At 50.0% G+C, this 27,654-nt stretch overlaps 1 protein-coding gene across 14 annotated transcripts in view; it reads right to left on the reverse strand.

Annotated features, from left to right (window-relative positions):
- ACTN4 (actinin alpha 4) overlaps positions 1-19,336 on the reverse strand; it is an 83,619-nt gene extending 64,283 nt beyond the window's left edge. For 10 of the 14 annotated variants that reach the window (XM_055250965.2, XM_063621150.1, XM_063621149.1 and 7 more), the window contains exon 1: positions 18,965-19,247. In XM_055250965.2, the coding sequence (XP_055106940.1) occupies positions 18,965-19,126 (162 nt within the window). In that variant the 5' untranslated portion in view covers positions 19,127-19,247. Of the gene's footprint in view, positions 1-18,964 lie in introns of all 14 variants that reach the window. The other 4 variants (XM_055250963.2, XM_055250964.2, XM_055250962.2 and 1 more) reach the window with 3 other exon arrangements.
- Between the last annotated feature and the right edge of the window lie 8,318 nt (positions 19,337-27,654).

Genomic DNA, 27,654 nt, shown 5'->3' on the forward strand with positions numbered 1-27,654 from the left:
CATTTCTGGGCAGTTATTTTTAGGGTTATCAGTGGGGAGCCCTTCCTGCTTCTACATCACAAACCAACTGAAGAGAGGGCAGCCTGACTCTAGGCTGTGGGATGTTTCTAACTTGAGTTAGACTTTGCTTTGGGGGGAAGGGGGCCCAGGGAAAGAAGGGGACCCAGGGAGAGAGCCCCCCGGCTGATAGCAAACTTAGTAACAAGTTAAATTATTCATGAAAGAACCTTCCTGGCACTGCCTATGGCACATCCCAACACAAAATTGTTCGGGGCCTGTAACTCTGAAACAAGAAGCCCCCTCTCAGATAATGAGGCCCAGATGGATGCAGGGGCTGGGGAGAGGGCTGCGTTAAGTCACTTACTCAAGTGCCCACTGCCACTTGTTGGAGGGCGCTTCTTTGAAGTTGCTGGCTGGACTCAGGAGCTGGCACTTCCTGGGGAGCACTGGAGGAAAGGGGTGTATGTTTTGGTTTCCCACTGAGCTGCATATTTCAGCAGGCCCCTTTGAGGAGATTCAAGTAGCAGACCCCACCCGGATGCAGGACCATGTGCCATTGAAATCATTTTGAGAAGCTGCATTTATTGAGCACTTACAGTGTACCAGGCACCAGAGTGCTTCCTACACACTATCACATCTAATCCTCAGAATCAAACTGAGGATAGGATGATGCCCCTTTTCAAAGGAGGACACTGAGGCTTAACCCCCACCACCTGCCCAGAGTGGCACAGCCAGCTGGTGGTGGAGGAGGTGGATGTGGAGCCCAGGTCGGCCTCCCTCCATGCTCTGGCCCAGGCTTCTTCCCACTGACAGCTTTCACTACCTCCTAGTTCTGGGGAGTGGGGAGTGGGGGATGTCAAAGGCACTCTCCCACAGGAGCTTCAGTGCTCTCAACACCCCCTCCCGGGGTGCAGCTAGCTAACTGCTTGGGCCCAGGGACAGCCTGTGGTACTGGGAATCCCAGTGACATCTGAGCTGCCTCCTATCTTGGTGGGTAAGCTGGGTGCTATCAGCTAACCACCAGCTCAGCAGGCGGCTCCTCCCAGCCCCTGGGACCGTGCAGGAAACTCTCTGATCCTGAATAGCCTTTAACTTCCCCAGAAAAAACTCTCCCAAAGTGGGAGTGAAGCAATACATGCCTCAACTACAAGTAAGGAGCTCCAGGTTCTCTTCTCAAACAAAACACGTCCACCTCCTTATCATCTATGCCTTTCAAAAAAGAGGAAGGCAGCATCTCATAAGGACTGCTGGGCAGGGCCTCCCCGGAAGTCTTAACCAGGTGGAAAAGGAAATAGGAACCGGCTGTGCTAATATCCCCCGGCCCTCTCCTTCATGGCACTGCAGTGCTCCCATGCCCAGGCTGCAGGGACGGGCTCAATCCAGCAACACTCACCACCCTTGCCATCTCCACTGAATCCTTCTATGGCAAACCTACTGATGCCAGGCAGTCTAATCCTTTAGGATGGAGGCTGGAGTTCTCCTGGATGATTTCTGCCCCTACCTTACTTGCACGAGCTGAGCTATATTACAGCTGTCATGCGTTATCTGAAGTGGGGAGAAACACATCTGAAACCACACAAAGAGGCAAGCGCCACTACCCTAACCTTATCCCACAGTGGGACCAGAATGCAACTCGGTTTGTCGGTGTGGGGAAGGCAATATCAAGGGCACTGCAGTATTTAAGTCACACATTTGGCCATGAGCATCTGAATGAGTTTAAAAAAAAAAAAAAAAAAAAAAAACTGGAGTATTTCCTGGGATGGGAACGCTAAGTTCCACAAGCAGCACTAAGGCAGTTATTTAAAGAAAAGGGCCAGGCGCGGTGGCTCACTCCTATAATCCCAGCACTTTGGGAGGCCGAGGCAGGCGGATCACGAGGTCAGGAGATCGAGATCATCCTGGTGAACATGGTGAAACCCCGTCTCTACTAAAAATACAAAAATTTAGCCGGGCGTGATGGCGGGCGCCTGTAGTCCCAGCTACTCGGGAGACTGAGGCAGGAGAATGGCGTGAAAAAACCTGGGAGGCAGAGCTTGCAGTGAGCGGAGATCGCGCCACTGCACTCCAGCCTGGGAGACAGAGTGTCTGTCTGAAAAAATAAAAAAAATAAAAATAAAAATAAAAGAACAGCACCTGGAAGCGTAGCTTGGCAGGCAAGAATAAACTGAAGGCAGCACACTCCTAGGCCACCCGCGTTGCAGGGCAACAGAGGAGCTGTGGCAACCCAGCCCCACCAGCAGACTGGGAGCCGATCCCACTTCTCAATACAGGGCTGCCGTTCTGGCTGTGCGTGGTCATCTGGGCAGCAGCGTGCAGCACCACACGCCCTGAGGGGCTGAGACACAGGGCTTGGGGAGACCCTTGGACATGGGAAGGGAGTCTCTCCATTCTTTTTGTTGAAACCTGTGCTAATTCTGAAGAGGCCATCAGTGGGCCGAAAACATATGCCTCAGAAGGCACCCCCTCCCACCTGGGGAGAAGAGTCCGGCCCACTCACGGTATCTGTGAAAGTGACAGGATGCGTGAATGGATACGGACCCAGAACCCCAGGTCTGGCTATCACAGGTTCTAAGATATGGCCAAGATGAGCATGGTACCTCATCCTTCAAACCAGCAGCTCCCCGAAGACGATGCTCATGGGGATAGGAACTGGTAGGGCTACTCGAAAGAGGCAGCTAAGAAATGTTCGATTGCACGCGGGACCCCCCAATATTTGTCCCTGGCAACCTGCCCGCTGCAGGGGCAAAGGCCCGCCCCTCCTGCACACTCACCTCCTTTATGAAAGTTTCCATGACTGACCCCACCTGCCCTGATTCACCCCTTTCCTCTCCCGGGACACGGCTAGAGTGCTGTGGACTTGTCGGTGTGCCGCTTAGTGTCCTTCTGAGGTCTCATGTGGCCTTGCTCTCTCCCCAACTACACCATGAGCTCCTTGAGAGCACGGGCTGGGTCTCCGGTTTCTCTCATACCCCTAAAGGCTCCGCACAGAGCTCTGCTCTGCAGAGGGGCCCAGCGAGGGCTGCTGTCTGGCCATGGAGGTCATATTTCCACCTGAGTGCCGGACTCTGGGGCCCAAGAAGCCCCAACTCATGTTACACAAGAAGCCGGTTGGCTATAAAATGTGGCCGGGCACGGTGGCTCACACTCGTAATCCCAGCACTTTGGGAGGCTGAGGCAGGTGGATCACCTCAGGTCAGCAGTTTGCGACAAGCCTGGCCAACATGATGAAACCCCATCTCTACTAAAAATACAAAAAACTAGCTGGGCGTGGTGGTGGGCGCCTGTAATCCCAGCTACTTGGGAGGCTGAAGCAGAAGAATCACTTGAACCCAAGAGGTGGAGGTTGCAGTGAGCCGAGATTGTGACACTGCACTCCACTCCTGGACAACAAGAGGGAAACTCTGTCTTAAAAAAAAAAAAAAAGACCCACTTTGCTCAGCAGCCCCTAATTCTGTTACCCAAGTGGTGACTGCTGGAGTCTTTCAAAGGACCTTTTATGTCTTTATAGTGTGATAGAAAGAGGCAGCTTCCCCTCCAAGACAGACTTTCCTATCTGCAGCAGCTTGGAGCAGGTTCAGCTCAGCATAAATGCATAATAAGCCACCCACCATGGAAACTTACAGCTGTGTCCCAAACGTGGGGTAGGACTCAATCTAATCCGACACATTTTCCATGTGCCATGCACCTCTTCCCACTCTGAATTGATTTTATAAAGGGGAAGTTTTGTTTTTGTATTTAAGGGGATAAGAATAAACACACACACACACACTTATCTCCCCTCCTATACAGCTACTTAAAAGATTTAATGAGTTCACATGGGTATGCTGCCAGGAGAATGGAAACCTCGCCATCTTCTTTCCAGCTGAAGCAGCTGCGCTGGCTGCACCATCACAGGCCACCATACTCATTTGCTCCCTTATACTCCACCCACGGGGTGATTTTTGTTGTCGAATCATCAGTGGTAAGGCTGAGAGAATCCCAGCCCATGTTCACTCTAGACAACCCATGAAGGTAACTTCTTGCCGGCTGCTGTGTGTACAGAGGCAGGAGTGTCTATCAATAGCCCGGGGCTCTCTGTTGCTGTTCCTCCCTCGTTGAGTAAAAGCCACATAACTCGTTTGACAAGCTCTGCCTTCAAATGGGGAGTTGTTGGTCCAATGCAACCTACTGAAACCTATCGTGTTCCTGGACTGGCTTCCAGTGAGGTACAGAAAGCTGAGCATCTCAGACTGAATCAGCCTGTATGCCTGTCTCCTTCTCTGAACTAGAACCACCCTCACTCCAACTGACCAAAGGAAACAAGGAGGAAATACTAAGTGAAAGAGGGATTTATAGAGAAGGAAAGGACCTAGGAGAAAAGCCAGTTTAAAAATCAGGCTGCCATCTTCTACAATATTTATTGTATGAAAAAAAATCAGGCTTCCTGGCTTCCAACTTCAAAGAAGGAGACTCAACATTTTACAAAAGATGCTTTGTAAAGCAAGTGGTATCCCACCAGGTAGAAATGGCCTTTTGATGGGACCAAAGGGGGCTGGAACTTGTTCATGTTTTGTAAAAGTTAAGCTCCCTAAGAGAGCCACACTACAAAGCCATTATGAGTACACAGTGCCATAAAACTCCAGATTCAAAGTTACCAACGCTAATCAAATACAGGTGCCGACTGCCGAAATCATCACAGAGATAACTGCAGCTTTTGTTTCGCTTCATGTTCTGCCATCTTGGGGTTCCCACTTTAGAAGTCAGTTCTGGTTTGGCCTGTCCAGCAGGCCTGGGAGGAAAGGGTAGGAGTGCCAGAGCCCTGGAAGCATGAGGTTCCTGACCTACTGGCATCTAAGAGGGACTGAGTTTGCAGGCGGAAGTTGAACATAGACTCATCAGCACTTTCTAACAATACAGCTCTAAGCAATCTGGCTGTGCCCATCTCTTCCACGGGCCCTGCTCTGACCACTTGGGCCTTTCTGCTCCTTGGGGGTCCCCTTGCTTGGTTTTCTCTGTTGGAAGCGCGTTCCTCTGGTGCTGTGTTGGTTCCCTCTCTCTCATCCGTTAAGGAACAGCTGAAATGCCACCTCTTCGAGACCTTCCTCTCCATCTAAAGTACCTGCACTGCGCATTCCTCCCCTCACCACCCTCTCGCAAAGCCATTCCCAATCACTAGACTTCAGTGTAGTGTAGAAATAACAGCACAAACTTGAAAGCCTCAACTTCTACATTCAAATCCTAGCACTGTCACATGGGCAAGTGGCTTAAAGGCCCATGGATCCATTTCTGCATGTAAGGGTAACAACACCTGCTTCACAAGATTATACAAGTCAGTCCGTGGGCCAGGCATGGTGGCTCACACTTGTAATCCCAGCACCTGGGGAGGCAGAGGCGGGTGGATCACCTGAGGTTGGGAGTTCGAGGCCAGCCTGACCAACACGGAGAAACCCCATCTCTACTAAAAATACAAAAATTAGCCGGGCATGGTGGCGCGTGCCTGTAATCCCAGCTACTCGGAAGGCTGAGGCAGAATTGCTTGAACCCAGGAGACAGAGGTTGCAGTGAGCCGAGAACATGCCATTGCACTCCAGCCTGGGCAACAAGAGCGAAACTCAGTCTCAAAGGAAAAAACAAAAAACAAAAAACCAGTCAGTCCATGGGAAGCACTTAGAATAGTGTCTAGCACAAGGTAAAATGCTAGCTGTTATTTAATTTATAACACACAATCCTATCTGAAGTTACCTTGTTCATTATTTACGTGCATGCTGTCTCCCCCACCAGCCTGTGATAGATCAAGAACATACAGAAATAAGGCTGGGGGCAGTGGCCCATGCCTGTAATCCCAGCACTTTGGGAGGCCAAAGCGGGTGGATTACCTGAGATCAGGAGTTAGAGACCAGCCTGGCCAACATGGCAAAACCCCGTCTCTACTAAAAATACAAAATTAGCTGGACATGATGGCCACGCTTGTAGTCCCAGCTATTTGGAAGGCTGAGGCAGGAGAATAATGGCTTGAACCTGGGAGACAGAGGCTGCAGTGAGCTGAGATCGTGCCACTGCACTCCAGCCTGGGCAACAGAGCGAGACTCCAACTCAAAAAAAAAAAAAAAAGATTATATAGAAATAAGATGGAGGAAGTTTTGCATTTGGTCATCTGATTTCCTTGGTGGCCACAACCAATCCCAAATCAGGGGGCACACTCCCCAAAGACCCTCACTGCCCATATTCTGACATAATTGAACCCACAGAGCCTGAGCTGCTGCTCAGAAGTCTCATGTTTAAACTATGCTTGGAATGTCTGATAGGAACATGCATTTATTTTTAGGCAAGAAAGTTGTCTCCTAAGCTAACCCTGTGGCCCCAGAGCAGGCCGTATTTGGCAAGAACTGCTTTGTGCTTGTTTATTAAAGAGGCCCAAAACTTTCTCAACTCTAAGGTAGCTGCTAAGAGAACTCGGTGCGCTGTGAGTCTTATATTTTTATGGTCAAAGTTTGTTTCCTGTGAATCTGAGGTGTTTCTACAAGGCTGGTAGGAGTCAAGTGTCACCCCTTACCTTCCACAGCTTCAAGCCACAATCTATTAACCAATCATCCCTCAATTGGCTCACAGCTCTCAATCGATTCAATTCTATCCTATGGCTTGTGCCTCATCAGTGTTAATGAAAGTTACAAAGGGGCTGGGCGAGGTGGCTCACACCTGTAATCCCAGCACTTTGGGAGGCCTAGGTGGGCATCTGAACCAGGCTGGTTCGAGACCAGCCTGGCCAACATGGTCAAACTCCATCTCTACTAAAAAATACAAAAATTAGCTGGGCGTGGAGTGCATGCCTGTAGTCCCAGCTACTCGGGAGCCTAAGGCAGGAGAATCACTTGAACCCAGGATGCGGAGGTTGCAATGAGCCGAGATCGCGCCACTACACTCCAGCCTGGGTGACAGAGTAAGACGCTGTCTCAAAAAAAAAAAAAAGAAAAGAAAAGAAAAAGAAAAGAAGAAAAAAAAGTTACAAAGGGAAAGGGAAAATTAGTTCAAAAAATGGCCAAGAAGGCTGTCCCCTAACTGGTCTAGGTATTTCATCTCACCCCACCACGAGACAGTGTTGGGTGACTATAGCCGACATCCTTGAAAAAGACATCTAGAGACAGCCCTTTCTGTTTTACACAGACAAGTCCTACCAGTGTCTTGGCAGTGTAGCTCAAACGATCCAAAAAAAAAAAAAAAAAAAAAAAAAAGTAACTGCCTCACAATCCTGGTGATGTTTACCGTCTGGATACCTTCCAGGACTTGACTATCTGAATCATGACTGGTTCGTAGACAGCCTGTAAGAAGGGTCGATTCATCTGACTGCCCTTGAACTGGCCTGGCAAGTTGGCTCTTCCAGACATTTTGAATTTTGAAACTGTATTTCATAGGCCAGAACTGGAAGATCACAGAAGTCTTCAAATCTCTAACCCTTCCAAATGCAAGGCATACCAGTAACAGCCAAAGAAGCACTTTGTGAAAGCGTTTAATATTTTCATCCAATATATAGTTTAAGGCAAGGTACTCATTTTCTTAGAGAAAAGCAGGGAGTGACAGGGAGAAAAGGATTTGCTGTTAGATTTGGAGCAGGGAGGATGTGGATTTAAAAAACGCTCCGGGGACTGTTGTGGGGTGGGGGGAGGGGGGAGGGACAGCATTAGGAGATACACCTAATGCTAAATGACGAATTAATGGGTGCAGGAAATCAACATGGCACATGGATACATATGTAACAAACCTGCACATTGTGCACATGTACCCTAAAACCCTAAAGTATAATAAAAAAAAAAAAAAAAAAAAAAAAAAAAAGTTACTTGTGCTTGGGATTTGCGGGAAACTTTAGAGTTCTTTTTAATTTATCAGTGTTTGTGGAAGTAGGCAAAAGATACAGGCATATTTTGTCCTATTATTAAGAAGTCACATAGCTGAGATTCCAACTCCAAACTCCTAGAGAAAAAAAGCACACTCTTCTAGGCTACAAAGCCAGCAGCGGCTTTCATGGAGTGCTCTCCTTTTTCTTCTCCCTCTCTCATGCACAAATGCACACTCCTCATCAACAAAATCAACGGCCCAACTCCTGCCCCGAGGACAGAGGGCCTTCATCCCCTACCTGGCAAGGCTGCTGCTGTGCCTGTAGGTATTTTCCTGTGATACCAAGTGGCAGGATCTTTTTTTCTGCCCAGGGGCCTAACACTCCACCATTAGCACTGCCTCTGGTATGAAGGCACTCCCCAAAACAGTAAGTAAGCAACTCGGTTTCCATGGTGATAGCAACTAAATACCTTTTACTCACACCCAGATGGAGATTGATCATAGAATAGTAATTTGTTAACTGTTACACATACTGAGGCCTTGATGACACTAACTGAAGTCAGCTTCCACCACTGCCCTTGGCCTTGGTAAAAGAAGGCCTGTCATTTTGCTAAGGCAGGCTGTAGACCCACAGTCCTCTTACTGTGACGTCCCCCTCAGGCAACTTCCCAGCATGCCCAGATGCTGAATCACCTGCGAGCTTCCTTCCATGATGCCTCTCCTAACCTCAAACTGGCCTTCACTACCAAAACGAAGTGTGTATTTAAAAAAGGAAAAGAAAGAAAAAAGAAATGTATCTATTTCACTTCCTGCAGTCCTCTCAATTTGGATGGCTGTAATTAAGACATTATTAGAACTGCAATCAGTCATTACCACTCAGGAGGTAAGATATTAAAACTCTTTATCTTGGGCTTTTTGCAGATTAAAAGCCTGGGCAACATAGTGAGACTCTCTACAAAAAATTTAAAAATTAGTTTGGGCACAGTGGCTCATGCCTGTAACCCCAGCACTTTGTGGGGCCAAGGTGGGTGGATCACTTAAGGTCAGGAGCTCAAGATCAGCCTGGCCAACATGGTGAAACCCTGTCTCTACTGAAAATACAAAAATTAGCTGGGCGTCGTGGCGTGCGCCTGTAATCCCAGCTACTTGGGAAGCTGAGGCAGGAGAATCACTTGAACCGGGGAGGCAGAGGTTGCAGTGAGCTGAGATCGTGCTACTGCACTCCATCCTGGGTGACACAGCGAGACTCCATCTCAAAAAAAAAAAAAAAAAAAAAAAAAATTAAAATTAGCTGGCCATGGTGGTCATAATCCCAGCTACTAGGGAGGCTGAGGCTGAAAGATCCCTTGAGCCCAAGAGTTCAAGGCTGCAGTGAGCTATGATCAGGCCACTGCACTCCAGCCTGGGTGACAGTGAGACCCTGTCTCTAAAAAATCAAAACAGAACAAAAACCAAATGTGTTCCCTTCAGACATGGAGAACACAAAGTGGGGTGTACTGCCTGCCTTCTGTACTTCCTCTGATCCACCTAGACTGTGGCTTCTACCCACTCTCAAAAGACATCAGGGAGGGGAAAAGATGAAAAGAAAAACCCACTAGAAAGCTAGTGACAGACATCACTCAGCCCCACACCTTTGGGGGGGAAACTTTAAAAAACATAAAACAAACCACAAAGTCTTCTTTATTCCTGCCTGAAGCTGAAGACACAAATGCTATTGTATTGCTGGTGTTCTAGCACCCCATTCAATCATTGCAACACCATCCACGATATTTCCCAAGATGACTTCATTGTGTTCTGCAGGGTAGTAACTGCCGCTTCCAACTACTTCTGCCCCATGTGGATAGTTCCACTGGAAGACAAAGAATCTGTTCTGCTCTGATATTTAGAAGAAAAACATTTAAATAAGCCTTGTTAACTCAGCAGGAGGGCACTGCTTTCCTTACGTAGGGTTCAAATCCGCTGAAGGAGTGGCAGTGTGCTTTCTTCGTGGGAGGGGCCCAACTCTAAGAAGAAAACTGGAGCCTTAAGAGAAAAAGTTGGCTGGGCGCGGTGACTCACACCTGTAATCTCAAGACTTTGGGAGGCCGAGACCAGACTGGGCAACACGGCAAAACCCCATCTCTACAAAAACACAAAAATCAGTCAGGTGTGGTGGTGTGCACCTCTAGTCCCAGCTACTTGGGAGGCTGAGGTTGGGGGATGGCTTGAGCCCCAGAGGTCAAAGCTGCAGTGAGCCAAGATTGTTCCACTGCACTCCAGCCTCGGTAAAAAGAGTGACACCCTGTCTCAAAAAAAAAGGAATGAAGGAAAGAAAAAGGAAGAAAGAAAAAAGTTGTGGGAGGAACAAATGATAAACCCAAATTTCTTATAGTTAGCCCTCTGTATCCATGGGTTCTCTATCTGTGAATTCAACCAACGATGGATCGAAAATACTGGAAGAGGCCGGGTGTGGTGGCTCAAGCCTGTAATCCCAGCACTTTGGGAGGCCGAGACGGGCGGATCATGAGGTCAGGAGATCGAGACCATCCTGGCTAACATGGTGAAACCCCGTCTCTACTAAAAATACAAAAAATTAGCCGGGCGTGTTGGCGGGCGCCTGTAGTCCCAGCTACTCGGGAGGCTGAGGCAGGAGAATGGCGTGAACCCAGGAGGCGGAGCTTGCAGTGAGCCGAGATCACGCCACTGCACTCCAGCCTGGGGGACAGAGCAAGACTCCGTCTCAAAAAAAAAAAAGAAAATACTGGAAGAAAAAAATGAATGGTTCCATCTGCACTGAACATGTACATATTTTTGTCATTATTCCCTAAACAATACAGTGTAACAACCATTTACGTAGTATTTAGCATTAGGTTATAAGTAATCTAGAGACGAGGTAAAGTATTCAGGAGGATGTGCATAGTTAAAATGCAAATTACACATCGTTTTATCTTATATAAGGAACTTGAGCATCTGTGGATTTTGGTATATAAGGGGGTTCCTGGAACCAATCCCCCACAGATACTGAGAAATGACTGTATTTTCAGTGTGTCCTGGTTCCTTACAAAACCTCAAAAGCACTAACACTTGAAACTGAAGATGAATCAAGCATCATCCAGTCATGAGCCATATGTTCGAGTCTAGTATGGCCAGATGACACACAGAGCCAAGAGGGGCTGTGTGTTCCTGGGCAAGGCGCTGCCCTGCCCACCTCGACCAGATGAGATCAAGTTTTTTTCCCAAGTGTGACATACACACATGGAAAATTTTAAGGATTATCTACACCTTACACTAAACCTTGAATCACATTGAGAAAGTTATTTCCTTTGATTCTATTGTAAACCTGATGACTTCAAAGAGAAAGTCTCTGCTTGGTGCTGGTGGGTCTTTAACACCTCACCAACACTTGCCAATCCCTTTCTAACAAAGGGAGCAGGCCTCAGGCCTGGGGGGCCTTCAGCCCGAGTGGTAACCACCTGGAAACAACACTGTTTTGTTTTCAATGTGTTTATTTTTGCAGTTTCCTTCTATTATATTTATGGCCAGGGAAGCTGGGTTTTCCAGTTGCCATACTCGTCAGTTTTCGTTTCAAAACTTAACTTAAAATGCAAACTGATTCAAAGGAAATTATTATGTGTCTATAAAAGTGGTTATGGAAAATCACAAATGGCTGCAGTTTAGGAAGGAAGGGGATAAGCACAGGGGGACTGCTCTGGCTGGGGAGCCTCACTCCTGGGGGAGAGGGAGAGAATGGAACTCATCCCAGGAAGGCAGAAGCCAGCACAACAACAGGTGGCAAACAGCAAATCCCACGTAAACTCACTCCACTCGCCTTCAGATAACACTTGCATAAATCACAACCAAGAAAAAGGGCACTGACCTCTTCCAGAGTAAACGCTGTTCAAACTAAAGGGAAGGCAGGCAAGTTACACCAATCAGCTTCTAAGACTTTCCACGGACATTCCAAGTTAATGCCTCTGTTGTTTATGGAGAACGGGAAGGGGAGGGACGTGAAAAAACACAACCAAAAAAAGGCACAACACCAAGACAAATGTCTCGGGGATTTTTATAATCCCAGGGAGACCGCTACTTGGATAAAACTTCCCATGCACTGATGTAAGGATGCTCTTGCCAGATAAATACATGCAAAGATTTCACTCCTTTTCTTTTCTTTTCTTTTTTGAGATGGAGTCTCACTCTGTCATCCAGGCTGGAGTGCAGTGGCATGATCTCAGCTGACTGCAACCTCCACCTTCCAGGTTTGAGTGATTATCCTGTCTCAGCCTCCCCAGTAGCTGGGATTACAGGGGTGCACCACCGTGCCCGGCTAATTTTTTGTATTTTAGTAGAGATGGGGTTTCACCATGTTGGCCAGGCTGGTCTTGAACTCCTGACCTCATGTGATCCACCTACCTCGACCTCCCAAAGTGCTGGGATTACAGGCAGGAGCCACCACACCCGGTGATTTCACTTTCCGGAGGAGGCGGGATCCTTCTCTGGGTCAGGTGGTTAATTTCTCCCCTACATAAGATCTTTCTTTAAACAGAGGCTGGAATTTAAAATGATTGTTTCTCTTCGATTCACTGAAAGTTACACTCCTTGATACCTGGGATACTGAGTAAAATGTAACTCACAGACCTTCTTGAAGAAAAGTTAAGTGATACTTGTGCCACTTTCAGACACTTTATAACAAATTCTGGCTGACTACTCTGCCAACACTGTAAAACTAAGTTTCTTTGTAACTTGCTTTGATGTTTCCAAGTTTAAACCCATTCTAAAGAAGACTAATGAGCTCTCAAACTACCCAGTGATTCTTTCAAATCTCCACGGATGACAGTATTTGTATCTGCTCAAGTAGAAGCTTCCCTCTCTCTTGTAACAGGTCAGTGCTTCAGTTACCACTGCCATTGAATTACCCACTTGCTATCACTTGCCTCTTATTTCCATGAAAAAAGAAAAGGAGGAAAAAACTGTTTAAGTTTTACCTTGTTTAAAGGTAACAGGAGTGCTTTTGTTATTCTGTAAACTAAATACATAAATGAAGGCAAAGGAAGGAAACTGAGGGAAGGGAACAAAATGTGACCGATGAAAACACAGAGTTCACTAAATGAAGGAATAAAGATAAAGCTGGGGGAGGGCCGGGCGCAGTGGCTCACGCCTGTAATCCCAGCACTTTGGGAGGCCGAGGCGGGCGGATCACAAGGTCCGGAGATCGAGACCATCCTGGCTAACACGGTGAAACCCCGTCTCTACTAAAAATACAAAAAATTAGCCGGGCGAGGTGGCAGGCGCCTGTAGTCCCAGCTACAAGGGAGGCTGAGGCAGGAGAATGGCGTGAACCCCGGGGGGCGGAGCCTGCAGTGAGCCGAGATCGCGCCACTGCACTCCAGCCTGGGTGAAAGAGCAAGACTCCGTCTCAAAAAAAAAAAAAAAAAAAAAAAAAAGCTGGGGGAAACACTGCTCTAGGATCTACTAAGGCCAGGGAAGAGATAAACATGTTGATATTTCAGCTATTCAGAAAACCTGAATGAGCAAGTGATACTAGAGCAAACAGCTGTTCACTAATTATATTTGCCCTTCCCTTCTGCCCTTCAAAAAAGTAAAAGCAGCAGCAAGGGAATCATTTTTTTTTTTTAAAGAACAACCCTAAGATCTGGTCCAAGGCTTGTACAATTCCCAGCACAACATAAATCAGTGTAGCAAAAGCGGAAAGTGTTCATCTCAACAGTTTCACATTCCTTGGGCCTTCCCAAATCAATTCTTTTTTGGCTCCATTCTGTTTGCTAAATAGCACTAGCAGATAACTTGTGCTACACACTCAGTTCACTCTGAAAAAGGGTGCTGTCTGGCCAAAGTCTGCCATGACTGGAGCATATGTTGAAATGGCAGAACTCCCCACCCCAGAGGCTTAGACTTAAAACTCGTCCCCGCTCCCCTCTGTCATCTGATTAGGACATTTTGAGACTACAAGACTTTTTTTTTTTTTTTTTTTTTTGAGATGGAGTCTTGTTCTGTCACTCAGGCTAGAGTGCAGTAGCGTGATCTCGGTTCACTGCAACCTCCGCCTCCCGGGTTCAAGCGATTCTCCTGCCTCAGCCTCTCAAGTAGCTGAGATTACAAGCGCCTGCCACCATGCCCAGTTAATTTTTGTATTATTGGCAGAGACGGGGTTTCACCATGTTGGCCAGGCTGGTCTCGAACTCCTGACTTCAGGTGATCTGCCCACCTCAGCCTCTCAAAGTGCTGGGATTACAGGCTTGAGTCACTGCGCCTGGCCATAAGACTACATTTTAACTGACCTCCCTGACTGTGTCACAGCTTAATAGCACCAGCACTACTTGGATATTCACACACCACCCTGCTTCCTCCAACACTTTCCCCTGAACTTTCCCCACAAGGCAGCCCACTTGGGGCCAAGTAGTCAGCTGCCATTAAATGGAAGCTTTTAGCACCAGTTCCAACTGGAGGGTGAGTCAGCTCCCTGCCGCCAAAGTAGCCTCCCTGTTGGTCTTAGAAGCCGGAACCAGGGAGGGTGTTTCAAAAGGCAGAGGGCAATCCTGGGCCCACACCCTGGATTGCCTAGGATTAGGTAAGGGGCAGGTGCCACTCCAGGGCACCAGCCAGATCTCAACTCTTAGCCAGGTGAGTGTGAGTGACCCTGCAGTCCCAGGCCATCTTCCCATACCCCACCTTTTCCTCAGTCATTAGAAGAGTCAAGTTCTAAAATACATCCTGGAGAGGATGAGGAGAGAGAACAGAGTGCTAGCAGCTGAGTGGCCTCCCCTATCCCTCTTACAAGAGGGCAAACAGAGTATACCTGCCACTCACACATATTTACACAGTCTTTTTTCTAGATAACAGTAGAGTTTGAGTTTGGTTCCTTTTTTTTTTTCTTTTTTTTGGGGGGGGTAAGTGTGTTACTCAATTTTGAAAACTGTTAGTCCTAGCCAGATCCTAAGAGGCAAGCAATTAGAGTAATGGAACAAAGTAACAGATGGCTACTTTGGGGCCTCCATTATCACCCTTTAAAAAGAAAAAACGATCTACTTTAAGAAAAACAAGGCAGGGCACAGTGGCTCACGCCTGTAATCCCAGCACTTTGGGAGGCAGAGGCAGGCGGATCACTTGGGGTCAGGAGTTCGAGACCAGCCTGACCAACATGGTGAAACTCTGTCTCTACTAAAAACACAAAAATTAGCCAGGCGCGGTGGCACATGCCTGTAGTCCCAGCTACTCGGGAGGCTGAGGCAGGAGAATTGCTTGAACCTGGAAGGAAGAGGTTGCGGTGAGCCAAGATCACATCATTGCACTCCAGCCTGAGTAACAGAGTGAGGCTCTATCTCAAAAAAACAAACAAACAAAAAACAAATACAAAAAGCAAACAAAAACTTTCAAATAATTAACTCATACCTAATAACAGCCACATGGGCTACAAGAGCAAAACTCCATCTCCAAAAAAAAAGCCAAAGGTCAGGGTTGAAACACTGAGGCCCCTGAAATAGTGATGTTTCAATGAACACAAAAACTTAGCAAGTGAGGCATTTCTTCTTGCTGTAATGAGATTTGGCATAACCTTCAAGAGATCTCACCCTTCCAGGACAACAGAGGGTGATGAGGTTACCCAGGCCACTTTCAGAAATTGGGAGAGGGAACTGTGGCCCAGAACTGTAATTGCTCAAGAATTTGCTCACAGACCAGAACAATGCTTCCCCATCCCGCCAGGAGAACACTCATGGCCCTCTCATGTAAAAACTGTTGCATAACCTACTTATGGGTTACAGGGGTCCCTAGAAGTCAGAGCAAAGGGCTTCCAAGCAGAAGTGAGACACACGTCCCTTCTGATTTGGGCCAACTCTTGCTTAATTCCTAGAAGAATTCAATTCTACAAACTTTGAGGGCCCACAGCTGTTCTGGATGCATATTTTTTTGGAGTATGCACGTACAGAACCCCCAGGACTGTCATTCTTCCTGTGCCCAGTGGCTCAGCCTTGGAGAGGCAAGAAGGGCAATCTGTCATTCACTAAAGCAACACTGCAATGTAGAAAAAACCCAGCCAGTCCAGGTGCAGTGGCTCACTCCTGTAATGCCAGCACTTTGGGAGGCCGAGGTGGGCGGATCACCTGGGGTCGGGAGTTTGAGACCAGCCTGACCAACATGGAGAAACCCCGTCTCTACTAAAAATACAAAATTAGCCAGCCATGGCGGTGCATGCCTGTAATCCCAGCTACTCGGGAGGCTGAGGCAGGAGAATGGCTTCAACCTGAGAGACGGAGGTTGCGGTGAGCCAAGATCATGCCTGGGCAACAAGAGCAAAACTCCGTCTCCAAAAACAAACAAACAACCCAGCGAGCCCGGGAGCGCGGGGATGTTTCTTAGTAGGAAGGTAGAGAGCCACACAGATTGGTATATTCCTTTCCATTACTCCTTCCCCCATTTCGTAAAGGATCCCTACCCCATAACGGGAAAGGGCACAGAGGTGAAGCAGTATTTTCCCCCACAGAGCAGCTAAGGGTAAATATTTGCTGGAGGAGGTGTAAAGCAGGAGGTACTAGAATCTGGCCCTGGCTGAGACACAAAAGCAGATGGTATTAGCGGACGCTGTGAGCCACCCTTTTCCCTCAACCCTGCCTGGCCCCAGAGGAAGGGAGCTGGGAGGTAAGAGAATGACACATGACAGCAAGGCCTGGAGGTTCCAGGGAGTCCTGGTTTCCACCCAGGGCCTGAATGGTGCCCCAGCCTCACTCTGTGGGCAAGGGACACTATAACTACGAACAAAGCCCACACCCTAACTCTCGGGAGGGAGTGAAACCCAGCTTGCAAAAGGAGTCACTTGGGGAGTGGCGGAAGACAGGAAGGGAGAGAAAAGGAAGGTCCCCCATCCCTATCACCTGAGAAAAAAGGGGGAGGGGTTTATTTTCTCCAGCACCTTCAGCTGCAGAAGACAAAGCCTAGACATTCTCAAAACGACCACTGTGGCCCCTGCTCCCTCCCAACTTTCCAGGACTCTTGGCAACCTTTTCCAACCTGGCACTGCCTCGGGCAATAAACTATTGTTGAGACTCCAGAACAGATCTCACCTTCCCCTCAAAAAGTGAATTTATGCCAACTATCACAACATGTCCACCCTGCAGTAGGTGGGGCCACGGATAAGGACACCCCTCCACCAAGCCATTGCCACCCCCTCAGTTACTACGGATGAGGAAATTCAAGCAACGCTGGTAATGGACCCAAGGTTATGCCCGGCCCCACCTCAGGCTGCCTTGGAACAGCTGCTCCTTCCACCCTTCCCACCCTTTCCCCTCCAGCCTGGGCTAGGCTGCCTGTGCTAAGCTCCTGGCCACCAACTCACGCCCTCGAGAGGCTTCCAGTCACTCCCCACTCTGCCAGGTCACCACTCAAAGCCCTGTAGTCTGTTCCTGAAAAATCTCCACCAAACCCACTCTCCCAAACCTTCAGAGCCCTGTCCAAAGTCCCAACTCTACACACATCCCTCTTTATTAACAGAATCACTGCAGGGACCCCTCAGATCCCTTCGCATTTTGCAGATAACAAAACTGCACGGAGAGTTCAAGGGTCTTGTCCAAGGCCACAGAGCGAATCAGTAACAAATCTGGAAAGAAAATCCAGATCTCCAGATCCCACGAAATGCTTCCAACTTCAAGTACCTCCCACCCATTTCGCGCACAAAACTTCTGAACAACCCCTTCCCCACACACACACCCACTCACCACGCTCCTTTCTTTAGCTCTTCCTACACACACTCAAAGTTCCCCCCTCAACCACAGTGGATTTATCCCCCCCCCCCGCCACCCACAGACACTGACACCTCGCTCGGGGATCCCACACCACTTCTGATCACCTTTTCACTGCTGTGGGGCCCTCCCAAGTTGCCCCCCCGCCCCCCCCAAAATAGTGCCACCTGAAAACAGTCTCTGCTTCAGGATCCCTTCACCTGCCTCGGATCTCTCCAAAAAAGACACAATTCTTCCTGGACACTCTCAACGCTTCCTCCCCAAACTCCTTATTCTGCCTGCCCGACACACACACGCTCTCCAGTCCCGGGACTGCACCTCCAGGAGCCAGCACCCCCTCCTCTAATTCCTTTCTCAGTCTATCCACTACGCATTCCCTTTCTAATGAAATTTTCATTTTCCTAAACGAACCTCCCTCCCATTATCCACCATTCCAGCTCACACTCCCTCCCACAGATCCCACCTTCTCCCTCTCTACACTTCCTCATTCTCTCCAACGCTTTAGCTTTTCAGCTTCCCATCAATTCTTTAGAAACCCCTCCCCAAATTATCCCCACTCTCCGTATCCCCCCTACTTCGGCTTCTCTATTCCTCATCAATTCCTCTTATTATTCCTCCTATCTCCCAATCTTCTCTTCTTCCCTTTGGAACAGGGCACCCCAAATAAATCTCACCCCCTTCAAAAACGTCTGATTCACGGGCCCCTCAACTTTTTCCTTCCGCACCCCACCCTCCTCAGACCCCCAGTCCTGGCACCTCTACCCTCCTCACACCCTAAGCCCATGTCTTTTCATGCCCAATTCTACCCTTAGCCCGTTTTCATCTTCCCAGCCTCCCTAGTCTTCCCACCCGTCTTCAGACCCCACAATCTCCACTCCATCCTCACACTTGATTCTTCATCCCCTTTAGAACTCCCCCAACCTGAGGCTCCCCCAATTCCAATTTCCTTCAGATCTTTCTGCTCTCCAAATAACCAACCCCTCCACACTCAAGCTCCTCCTCACACTTCCCAGACCCAGAAATTCCCTTCCCAGCCTCCCCTGATTCTCCTCCCAGCAACCCCAACCCATGCTCCGACCCTTCAAGCCCGCCTCGGATCCCAGTTCCATTTCAGCCTGCCCAGTCATCTCCTCGGTTTCCCCTAATGGCACGCCCAGACCCACCAAATCCTTCATCAGCCTTCCCGATTCCTTTTTTTTTGACTCCCATATTTCCCACCCAGCCGCCAATTCTCTTTTCAGATTCCCAATTCCTTCCTCTAGTTCGGCGATTCCTCCTCGGCAATTCCCTTCCCGGACCCGCCAATTCCTTCTCGGGACCCCCCCGTTCCCATCACAGACGCTCCAGTTACCTTTCAGGACCTCCCACCCCTCCCCGAGCCCCCTCAGAAAAGCCCCTCCAGCCCGTCCGGCCCGCGGGCCGCGCACCTTGCGCTGCTGCTTCTCCCAGGCCGGGTCCAGCAGCAGGTCCCGGTCCCAGTCGTCCTCCTGGGCCATGTAGTCGCCCATGCTGCCCCCGCCGCCAGCGCCATTGCCCGCGCTGCTGGGGCCGTACTGGTACGACTGGTTCGCCGCGTGGTAGTCCACCATTCCGCCGCCTCTCGCTCGCCCACCAGCCTGTCCGCTCCTGCCTCAGCTCCCGCCCCTCTGCCCGAGCCGCCGCCGCTGCCGCCGCTTCAGCCGCTTCAGCCCGCCCTCCGCCCGCGCCTGCGCACTACCCGCCGCGCCTGCGCACAACGCCGAGGTTGCCGCCCTCCCGCGCGCGCGCGCCTGCCAAACCAGAAAAGGCACCAAGGCCGCGCTCGGGAGCTTGGCGCCTGCGCAGAGTCCCGTTTCCCCGCCGCCCGATTCAGCCCGGGGGCGAGCCGCGCCCCCTCTACCGCGAGAATGCGCGCGTCGTTCGCGTGTGGGCGGGGCCAGAGTCATGAATGATTCATAAGGGCAGGCCCCGCCATCGGACCTGAACCAGCTCAGGCTTGGAATGCACTGCACCGGGTTCCCATTCAGCGACACAATTCAACAAATATTTATTGAACACCTACTCTGTGCCAGACTATGTTTTACGCAGGCACTAAAAACAGAAAAAAATCCCGACCTTCATGAAACTACCTTCTAGTGAAGGGAGCCACATACACACAAATCTACTCTTTTTTTTTTTTTTTTTTTGAGACGGAGTCTCGCTCTGTCGCCCAGGCTGGAGTGCAGTGGCGCGATCTCGGCTCACTTGCAAGCTCCGCCTCCTGGGTTCACGCCATTCTCCTGCCTCAGCCTCTCCGAGTAGCTGGGACTACAGGCGCCCGCCACCACGCCCGGCTAATTTTTTTGTATTTTTAGTAGAGACGGGGTTTCACCGTGGTCTCGATCTCCTGACCTCGTGATCCGCCTGCCTCGGCCTCCCAAAGTGCTGGGATTACAAGCGTGAGCCACCGCGCCCGGCCTCAAATCTACTTTTATTTTTATTATTTTTTGAGACGGAGTCTCGCTCTGTCTCCCAGGCTGGAGTGCAGTGGCACGATCTCGGCTCACTGCAACCTCCGCCTCCCGGATTCAAGCAATTCTCCTGCCTCAGCCTCCCGAGTAGCTGGGAACACAGGCATGCTCCACCACGCCCGGCTAATTTTTGTATTTTTTTAGTAGAGACGGGGTTTCACCATGTTGGCCAGGCTGGCCTTGAACTCTTGAGCTCAAGCGATCCTCCCGCCTCAGCCTCCTAAAGTGCTGGAATTACAGACGTGAGCCACCGCACCCAGCCAACACACAATTTTTTTTTTTTTTTTTTGAGACGGAGTTTCGCTCTTGTTGCCCAGGCTGGAGTGCAATGGCATGATTTGGGCTCACTGCAACCTCCGCCTCCCAGGTTCAAGCGATTCTCCTGCCTCAGCCTCCTGAGTAGCTGGGATTACAGGCATGTGCCACCACTCCTGGCTAATTTTGTATTTTTAGTAGAGATGGGGTTTCTCCATGTTGGTCAGGCTGGTCTCAAACTCCCGACCCCAGGTGATCCGCCCACCTTGGCCTCCCACAGTGCTGGAATTACAGGCATGAGCCACTGCGCCTGACCTCAACACTCAAAATTTAAAAAAATATGTAGACAGGCCAGGCACAGTGGCTCACACCTGTAATCCCAGCACTTTGGGAGGCTGAGGTGGGAGGATGGCTTGAGCCCAAGAGTTCAAGGCCAGCCTGGGCAACATAACAAGAACCTGTCTCTACAAGAAATTTAAAAATTCACTGGGCATGGTTGTGTGCACCTGTAGTCCCAGCTACTCAGGAGGCTAAGGAAGGGAGATCACTTGAGCCCAGGAGTTCCAGTCTGCAGTGAGCTGTGATCACATCAATGCACTCTAGAAGCGACATCTTGTCTCAAAAATATACATAAAAGTAAAAAATAGGTAGTATTGTAAATTCCAAGGTGTTGAGTATTTGGAGAAAAATCAAGCATGGGCTGGAATGCAAATAAACTATTCAGGTAGGCTTCATGGAGAAGGCAGACATTTGAACAAAGGTGCGAGCCACTGCATCAGGAAGCATCTTAAATTTAAATATTCAGCCAGGCACTGGTGGCTTACTCTTGCAATCCCAGCACTTTGGGGAGTCAAGGCTAGAAGAGTCCTTGAGTCCAAGAGTTTGAGGCCAGACTGGGTAACATAACAAGATCTCATCTCTACAAAAAAATGTTTACATTAAAAATAAATGGCCGGGGCCGGGCGCTGTGGCTCACGCCTGTAAACCCAGCACTTTGGAAGGCCAAGGCGGGTGGATCACGAGGTCAGGAGATCCAGACCATCCTGGCTAACACAGTGAAACCCTGTCTCTACTAAAAATACAAAAAATTCTCCAGGTGTGGTGGCGGGTGCCTGCAGTCCCAGCTACTCCGGAGGCTGAGGCAGGAGAATGGCGTGAGCCTGGGAGGCGGAGCTTGCAGCAAGCGGAGATCGCAACACTGCACTCCAGCCTGGGTGGCAGAGCGAGACTCCGTCTCAAAAAAAATAAATAAATAAAATAAATGGCTGGGCGCGGTGGCTCATGCCTGTAATCCCAGCACTTTGGGAGGCCGAGGCAGGCAAATCATGAGGTCAAGAGTTAGAGACCAGCCTGGCCAACTTGGTGAAACCCCGTCTCTACTAAAAATACAAAAATTAGCCGGGCGTGGTGGCGTGCACCTGTAATCCCAGCTATCCAGTAGGGGAATCACTGGAACTCGGGAGGCAGAGGCTGCAGTGAGCCGAGATTGCGCCACTGTACTCCAGCCTGGGTGTCAGAGCAAGACTCCGTCTAAAATAAAAATAAAAATAAATAAATAAATATCCGGCCAGGCGTGGTGGCTCGTGCCTGTAATCCCAGAACTTTGGGAGGCTGAAGTGGGTGGATCACCCGAGGTCAGGAGTTCGAGACCAGTCAGGCCAACGACCCCGTCTCTACTAAAAATACAAAATTCGCCGGGCATAGTGGCACATGCCTGTAATCCCAGCTACTCAGGAGGCTGAGGCAGGAGAATAGCTTGAACCTGGGAGGCGGAGTTTGTGGTGAGCCAAGATCGCATCATTGTACTCCAGCTTGGGCAACAAGAGAGAACTTCATCTCAAATAATAATAATAATAAATATCCAAAATAGAGTTCCTGATCTTCCCCCCAAGCTTGGTCATCCCATCCCACAGTCATTCCTCTTCAATTCGTGCACCTCCAGCCTTGCAGGTGCTGAGGCTACAGACCTTGCGGTCATCCTTAACGCCTCTTTGTCTTCACAATCCCATCCAGTTCTTCAGGAAATTCTGTCATTCCATCTTGAAAGAATACACAGAACCCACCCACTTCCCCCTGCCCCACTGCGCCACCCAGGTTCTGTCTACCCTCGCCTCACCTTCCCTCAGGCCATTGCAGCAGTTCCCCACTGTCTCCCAGCTCCCCCTCCCAGCCCCTTCTCTTTCCCAGGAGAAGCTGGAGGGAGCCTGTGAATGAACGACTGAGTCAGATCACATTCCTCCCTCCACTGTTCAAACCCTCCTGTGGCTCCACGCTCAGGGTAACAAAGTCAAGGAAAGGAAGAAAGGCTGCAGAGGAGTCTGCCCTGCCCTGCCCTGCCCTGCCCCGCCCCGCCCCGCCCCGCCCCGCCCCCCCCAGCCCAGCCCAGCCCAGCCCAGCCCAGCCCAGCCCAGCCCAGTGTTTTTTTCCCTTTTTTTTTTTTTGGAGGTGGAGTCTCACCCTGTCACCCAGACCAGAGTGTAGTGGCATAATCTCGGCTCACTGCAACCTCCGCCTCCCAAGTTCAAGCGATTCTCTTGTCTCAGCCTCCAGAGTAGCTGGGATTACAGGTATATGCCACCATGCCCAGCTAATTTTTGTATTTTTAGTAGAGAGGGGTTTTGCCACGTTGGCCAGGCTGGTCTTGAACTCCTGAGCTCAGGTGATCTGCCTCCCTCGGCCTCCCAAAGTGCAGGGATTACAGGCATGAACCACTCTACCCGGCCAGCCTGGTGTTTTAGTTTTTTGTTTTTGGAGACAGGGTTCTCAATATTTTGCCCAAGTTGAGCTCAGACCCTTGATTCTCCTGCCTCGGCCTTCTGAGTAGCTGCGACTGTGAACACGCACTACCACATCCAGCTCAGCCAAGCTTTGTTGATATTGTTGGTGCTGGTGGTGGTGATGGTGTTTGACACAGCAACTCGCTATGTCACCCAGGCTGGAGTACAGTGACACGGTTCCAGTTCACTGTAGCCTCAAATTCCTGGGCCCAAATGATCCTCCTGCTTTAGCCTCCCAAGTAGCTGGGACTGCAGGTGCACCCCACCATGCCTGGCTAATTTCTATTTTTTTTGAGATGGAGTCTCGCTCTGTCGCCCAGGCTGGAGTGCAGTGGCACGATCTTGGCTCACTGCAAGCTCCGCCTCCTGGGTTCACGCCATTCTCCTGCCTCAGCCTCCCAAGTAGCTGGGACTACAGGTGCCTGCCACCATGCCCGGCTAATTTTTTGTATATTTAGTAGAGACGGGGTTTCACCGTGTTAGCCAGCATGGTCTCGATCTCCTGACCTCATGATCCGCCCGCCTCAGCCTCTCAAAGTGCTGGGATTACAGGCATGAGCCACCGTGCCCAGCCCACGCCTGGCTAATTTCTTTTTTTTTTTTTTTTGAGACAGAGTATGGCTCTGTCGCCCAGGCTGGAGTGCAGTGGCATGATCTCAGCTCACTGCAAGCTCCGCCTACTGGGTTCACGCCATTCTCCTGCCTCAGCCTCCCGAGTAGCTGGGACTACAGGTGCCTGCTACCACGCCCGGCTAATTTTTTTTGTATTGTTAGTAGAGATGGGGTTTCACCGTCTTAGCCAGGATGGTCTTGATCTCCTGACCTTGTGATCCGCCCGCCTCGGCCTCCTAAAGTGCTGGGATTACAGGTGCGGGCCACTGCGCCCAGCAATTGCTAAATTTTTTGTAGAGATAAGTGGTGGGGGTGAGGGGAGTGTGTGGGGGTGGTCTCGCTAGGTTGCTTAGGCTGGCCTCGAACCCCTGGCCTCAAGTGATCTTCCTACCTCAGGGAATGCTGGGATTACAGGCTGGGATTATAAGTGTGAGCCACCCAAGCCCTCCCTCAGCCTAGTTTTTGAAAGAGTTTAGAGTCAGCTAGCATAGTGGCTCACACCTATAATCCCAGCACTTTGGGAGGCTGAGGCGGGCAGATCACTTCACACCAGGAGTTTGAGAACAGCCTGGGCAACATAATGAAATCCTGTCTTTACTAAAAATACAAAAACTAGCTGGGCGTGGAGGTGCACGCCTATAATCCCAACTACTCGGGTGGCTGAGACAGGAGAATTGCTTGAACCCGGGAGGTGGAGATTACAATGAGCTGAGATCACAGCACTGCACTCCAGCCTGGGTGACAGGGCAAGACGCTGTCTCAAAAAAAAAAAAAAAAGCTTTCGAGTACCCCCCACCTTGCTGTCCCTCAAGCACACCAGGTGCCAAACTCAGCCTCTGATGAGGGCTTTGTACTTGTGAGGTGGAGTCACGACTCCCAGGAACACTTTCCCCAGACACTGAGTCCCTAGGGCTCACAGCCCCATCTCCTGTAGGTCTCTGTGGAAATACCACATCCTCAGTGAGACTTTCCCAGATCACCTTATTTAAAATATCATCCTGTCGGCGCGGGATGTTCAAGGCCAGCCTGGTAAACATGGTGAAACCCTGTCTCTACAAAAAATACAAAAGATTAGCTAAGTGTGGTGGTGCATGCCAGTGGTCCCAGCTACCTGGAGGGCTGAGGCAGGAGGATCCCTTGAGCCCAGGAGGTCGAGATTGCAGTGAGCTGAGATTGCACCACTGCACTTCAGCCTGGGTGACAAAGTGAGACCTTGTCTCAAAAATATAAATAAAATAAAATATTGTTGGGCGCGGTGGCTCACGCCTGTAATCCCAGCACTTCGGGAGGCCGAGGCAGGTGGATCACGTGGTCAGAAGATCGAGACCATCCTAGCTAACATGGTAAAACCCCATTTCTAGTAAAAATACAAAAAATTAGCTGGGTGTGGTGTCACGCGCCTGTAGTCCCAGCTACTGGGGAGGCTGAGGCAGGAGAATCGCTTGAACCCGGGGGTCAGAAGTTGCGGTGAGCTGAGATCGCACCACTGCACTCCAGCCTGGGCAACAGAGGGAGACTCTGTCTCAAAAAACAAACAAACAAAAAAAAACCACCATGGTTTATGGTTTCTCCAGCTATGGGAACTGCAAGGATCCTTCTCTGCTGCTCTGCCTCTACCAAAGGCACATGAAGGGATGGATCCAGTGACAGCAGAAGAAGGGAACGAGGCCCAGGCAGCAGCCCGATTTCCTAGGAGATGCCAGGACCTGGCCAAAGACTCCCAGGCGTGTTGGCTGTTTCCAGAGCTGGGCTGGAGTGGGGCAGGACAGGGCGGCCTCCTCCAGCCTGACTTGAAGAACTAGCTCAAGACTCTTATGCTTGGTCTGGCCTGGGGGGAAAAAGTCCTCAGGGGATGGGCCATCGGCCCCTCGTAGACTCTGAGAAAATGTCCAGACCAAGTGCTCCCAAGTGGAGGCGACAGCCCCAACCATTGAAGTTTAAATTAAAGGCTCCCTTTAATTGTCAGCCTTGAGGCTACTTCCTGGCAGCCATCTATGGGCAGTGTAGTAATAATAGCTGATGTGTCTATTGATGTCCAAGGGGCCAGGAGGGGCTCTGAGAGAAGGGGTGTGGCCAGTGGGCCCTACAGGCGTTTTTAGGTTTACCATTGAACCCGTGAGACCTCAGTCAGAATTTATTAAATGCTGTATCCCATTGTTAACACTACTTCGGGGAAGGCGACTAGAGAGGGTGTGTCCTCACAGGGCGGGGACATGAATACTGCAATGTCTAGAGATGTCTCAGGAAGCAGCTGGAGCAGCAGCCCTGAACCCCAAGTGAGCATGACAGGAACCCACCAGGATGGAATTTGGAGACAGAACCGATTTGAGTTTCTTTTGTTTTTATTTATTTACTTATTTTGAGATGGAGTCTCGCTCTGTCACCCAGGCTGGAGTGCAGTGGCACAATCTTGGCACACTGCAACCTCTGCCTCCCGGGTTCAAGCGATTCTCCCACCTCAAGTCTCCTGAGTAGCTGGGATTACAGGCATGCGCCACCATGCCTGGCTATTTTTTTTTTTTTTTTAAGACAGAGTTTTGCTCTTGTTGCCCAGGCTGGAGTGCAATGGTGCTATCTCGGCTCACCGCAACCTCCACCTCCCAGGCTCAAGTGATTCTCCTGCCTCAGCCTCCCGAGTAGTCGAGATTACAGGTGTGCGCCACCACGGCTGGCTAATTTTGTATTTTTAGTAGAGACGGGGTTTCTCCATGTTGGTTAGGCTGGTCTCGAACTCCTGACCTCAGTTGATCCGTCCTCCTTGGCCTCCCAAAGTGCTGGGATTATGGACATGAGCCACTGCGCCCGGCTATTTTTTTATTATTATTATTTTTTGAGATGGAGTCTCACTCTGTTACCCAGGCTGGAGTGCAATGGCATGATCTTGGCTCACTGCAACCTCTGCTCCCGGTTCAAGCAATTCTCTTGCTTCAGGCTCCCAAGTAGCTGGGACTACAGGCATGCGCCACCACACATGGCTAATTTTTGTGTTTTTTAGCAGAGACAGGGTTTCACTATATTGGACAGGCTGGTCTTAAACTCCTGACCTCATGACCTGCCCACTTCGGCCTCCCAAAGTGCTGGGATTATAGGATTGAGACACCACGCCTGGCTTATTTATTTTTTTGGGACAGAGTCTCAAAAGGCGCCCACCACCACGCCCGGCTAATCTTTGTATTTTTAGTAGAGACAGGGTTTCACCGTGTTAGCCAGGATGGTCTAGATCTCCTGACCTCGTGATCCGCCCGCTTCGGCCTCCCAAAGTGCTGGGATTACAGGCGTGAGCCACCACGCCCGGCCAACTTATTTTTGAGACAGGGTCTCACTCTGTTACCCAGGCTGGAGTGCAGTGACGCCATCCTGGCTCACTGCAACCTCTGCCTCTGAGGCTCAAGTGATCCTCCCACTTTAGCCTCCAGAGTAGCTGGGATTACAGGTGTGTACCACCATGCCTGGTTAATTTTTTTTGTAGTTTTTTGTAGAGACGGGGTTTCACCATGTTGCCCAGGCTCGCCTCGAACTCCTGAGGTCAAGCAATCCATCTGCCTTGGCCTCCCAAAGTGTTGGCATTACAGGCGTGAGCCACCGTGCCTGGCCAGGCCCAGTTAATTTTAAAACTTTTACAGGAACAAGGTCTCGCTTTGTTGCCCTAGTCTCGAACTCCTGGCTTTCAGCAATCCTCCTGCTGCAGCTTCCCACTGTTGGAATTACATGCATGGACCGCTGTGCCCAACCTGAGCTAATTTTTACTTTTGCATAGAGGGGATTTCCAGCCATCCTCCTCCCTTAGCCTCCCAAAGTGCTGGAATTACAGGCATAAGCCAGCCTCTACTGGATCTTTTTAATTCCTGCATTTCCCCAACCCCCTACCCCTCCAGGCAATATGCTCACAGGGGAAAAGCACTGCCTAAGGGCCACTGGGAGTGCCCCAAATTCCTCAGGTAAGATGGAAATGAACATGTGAGGTGAGTCAGGTCTCCTATCAGG

The sequence above is a fragment of the Symphalangus syndactylus genome, chromosome 17, assembly GCF_028878055.3.
Source record: "Symphalangus syndactylus isolate Jambi chromosome 17, NHGRI_mSymSyn1-v2.1_pri, whole genome shotgun sequence".
Lineage (NCBI taxonomy): Eukaryota > Metazoa > Chordata > Mammalia > Primates > Hylobatidae > Symphalangus > Symphalangus syndactylus.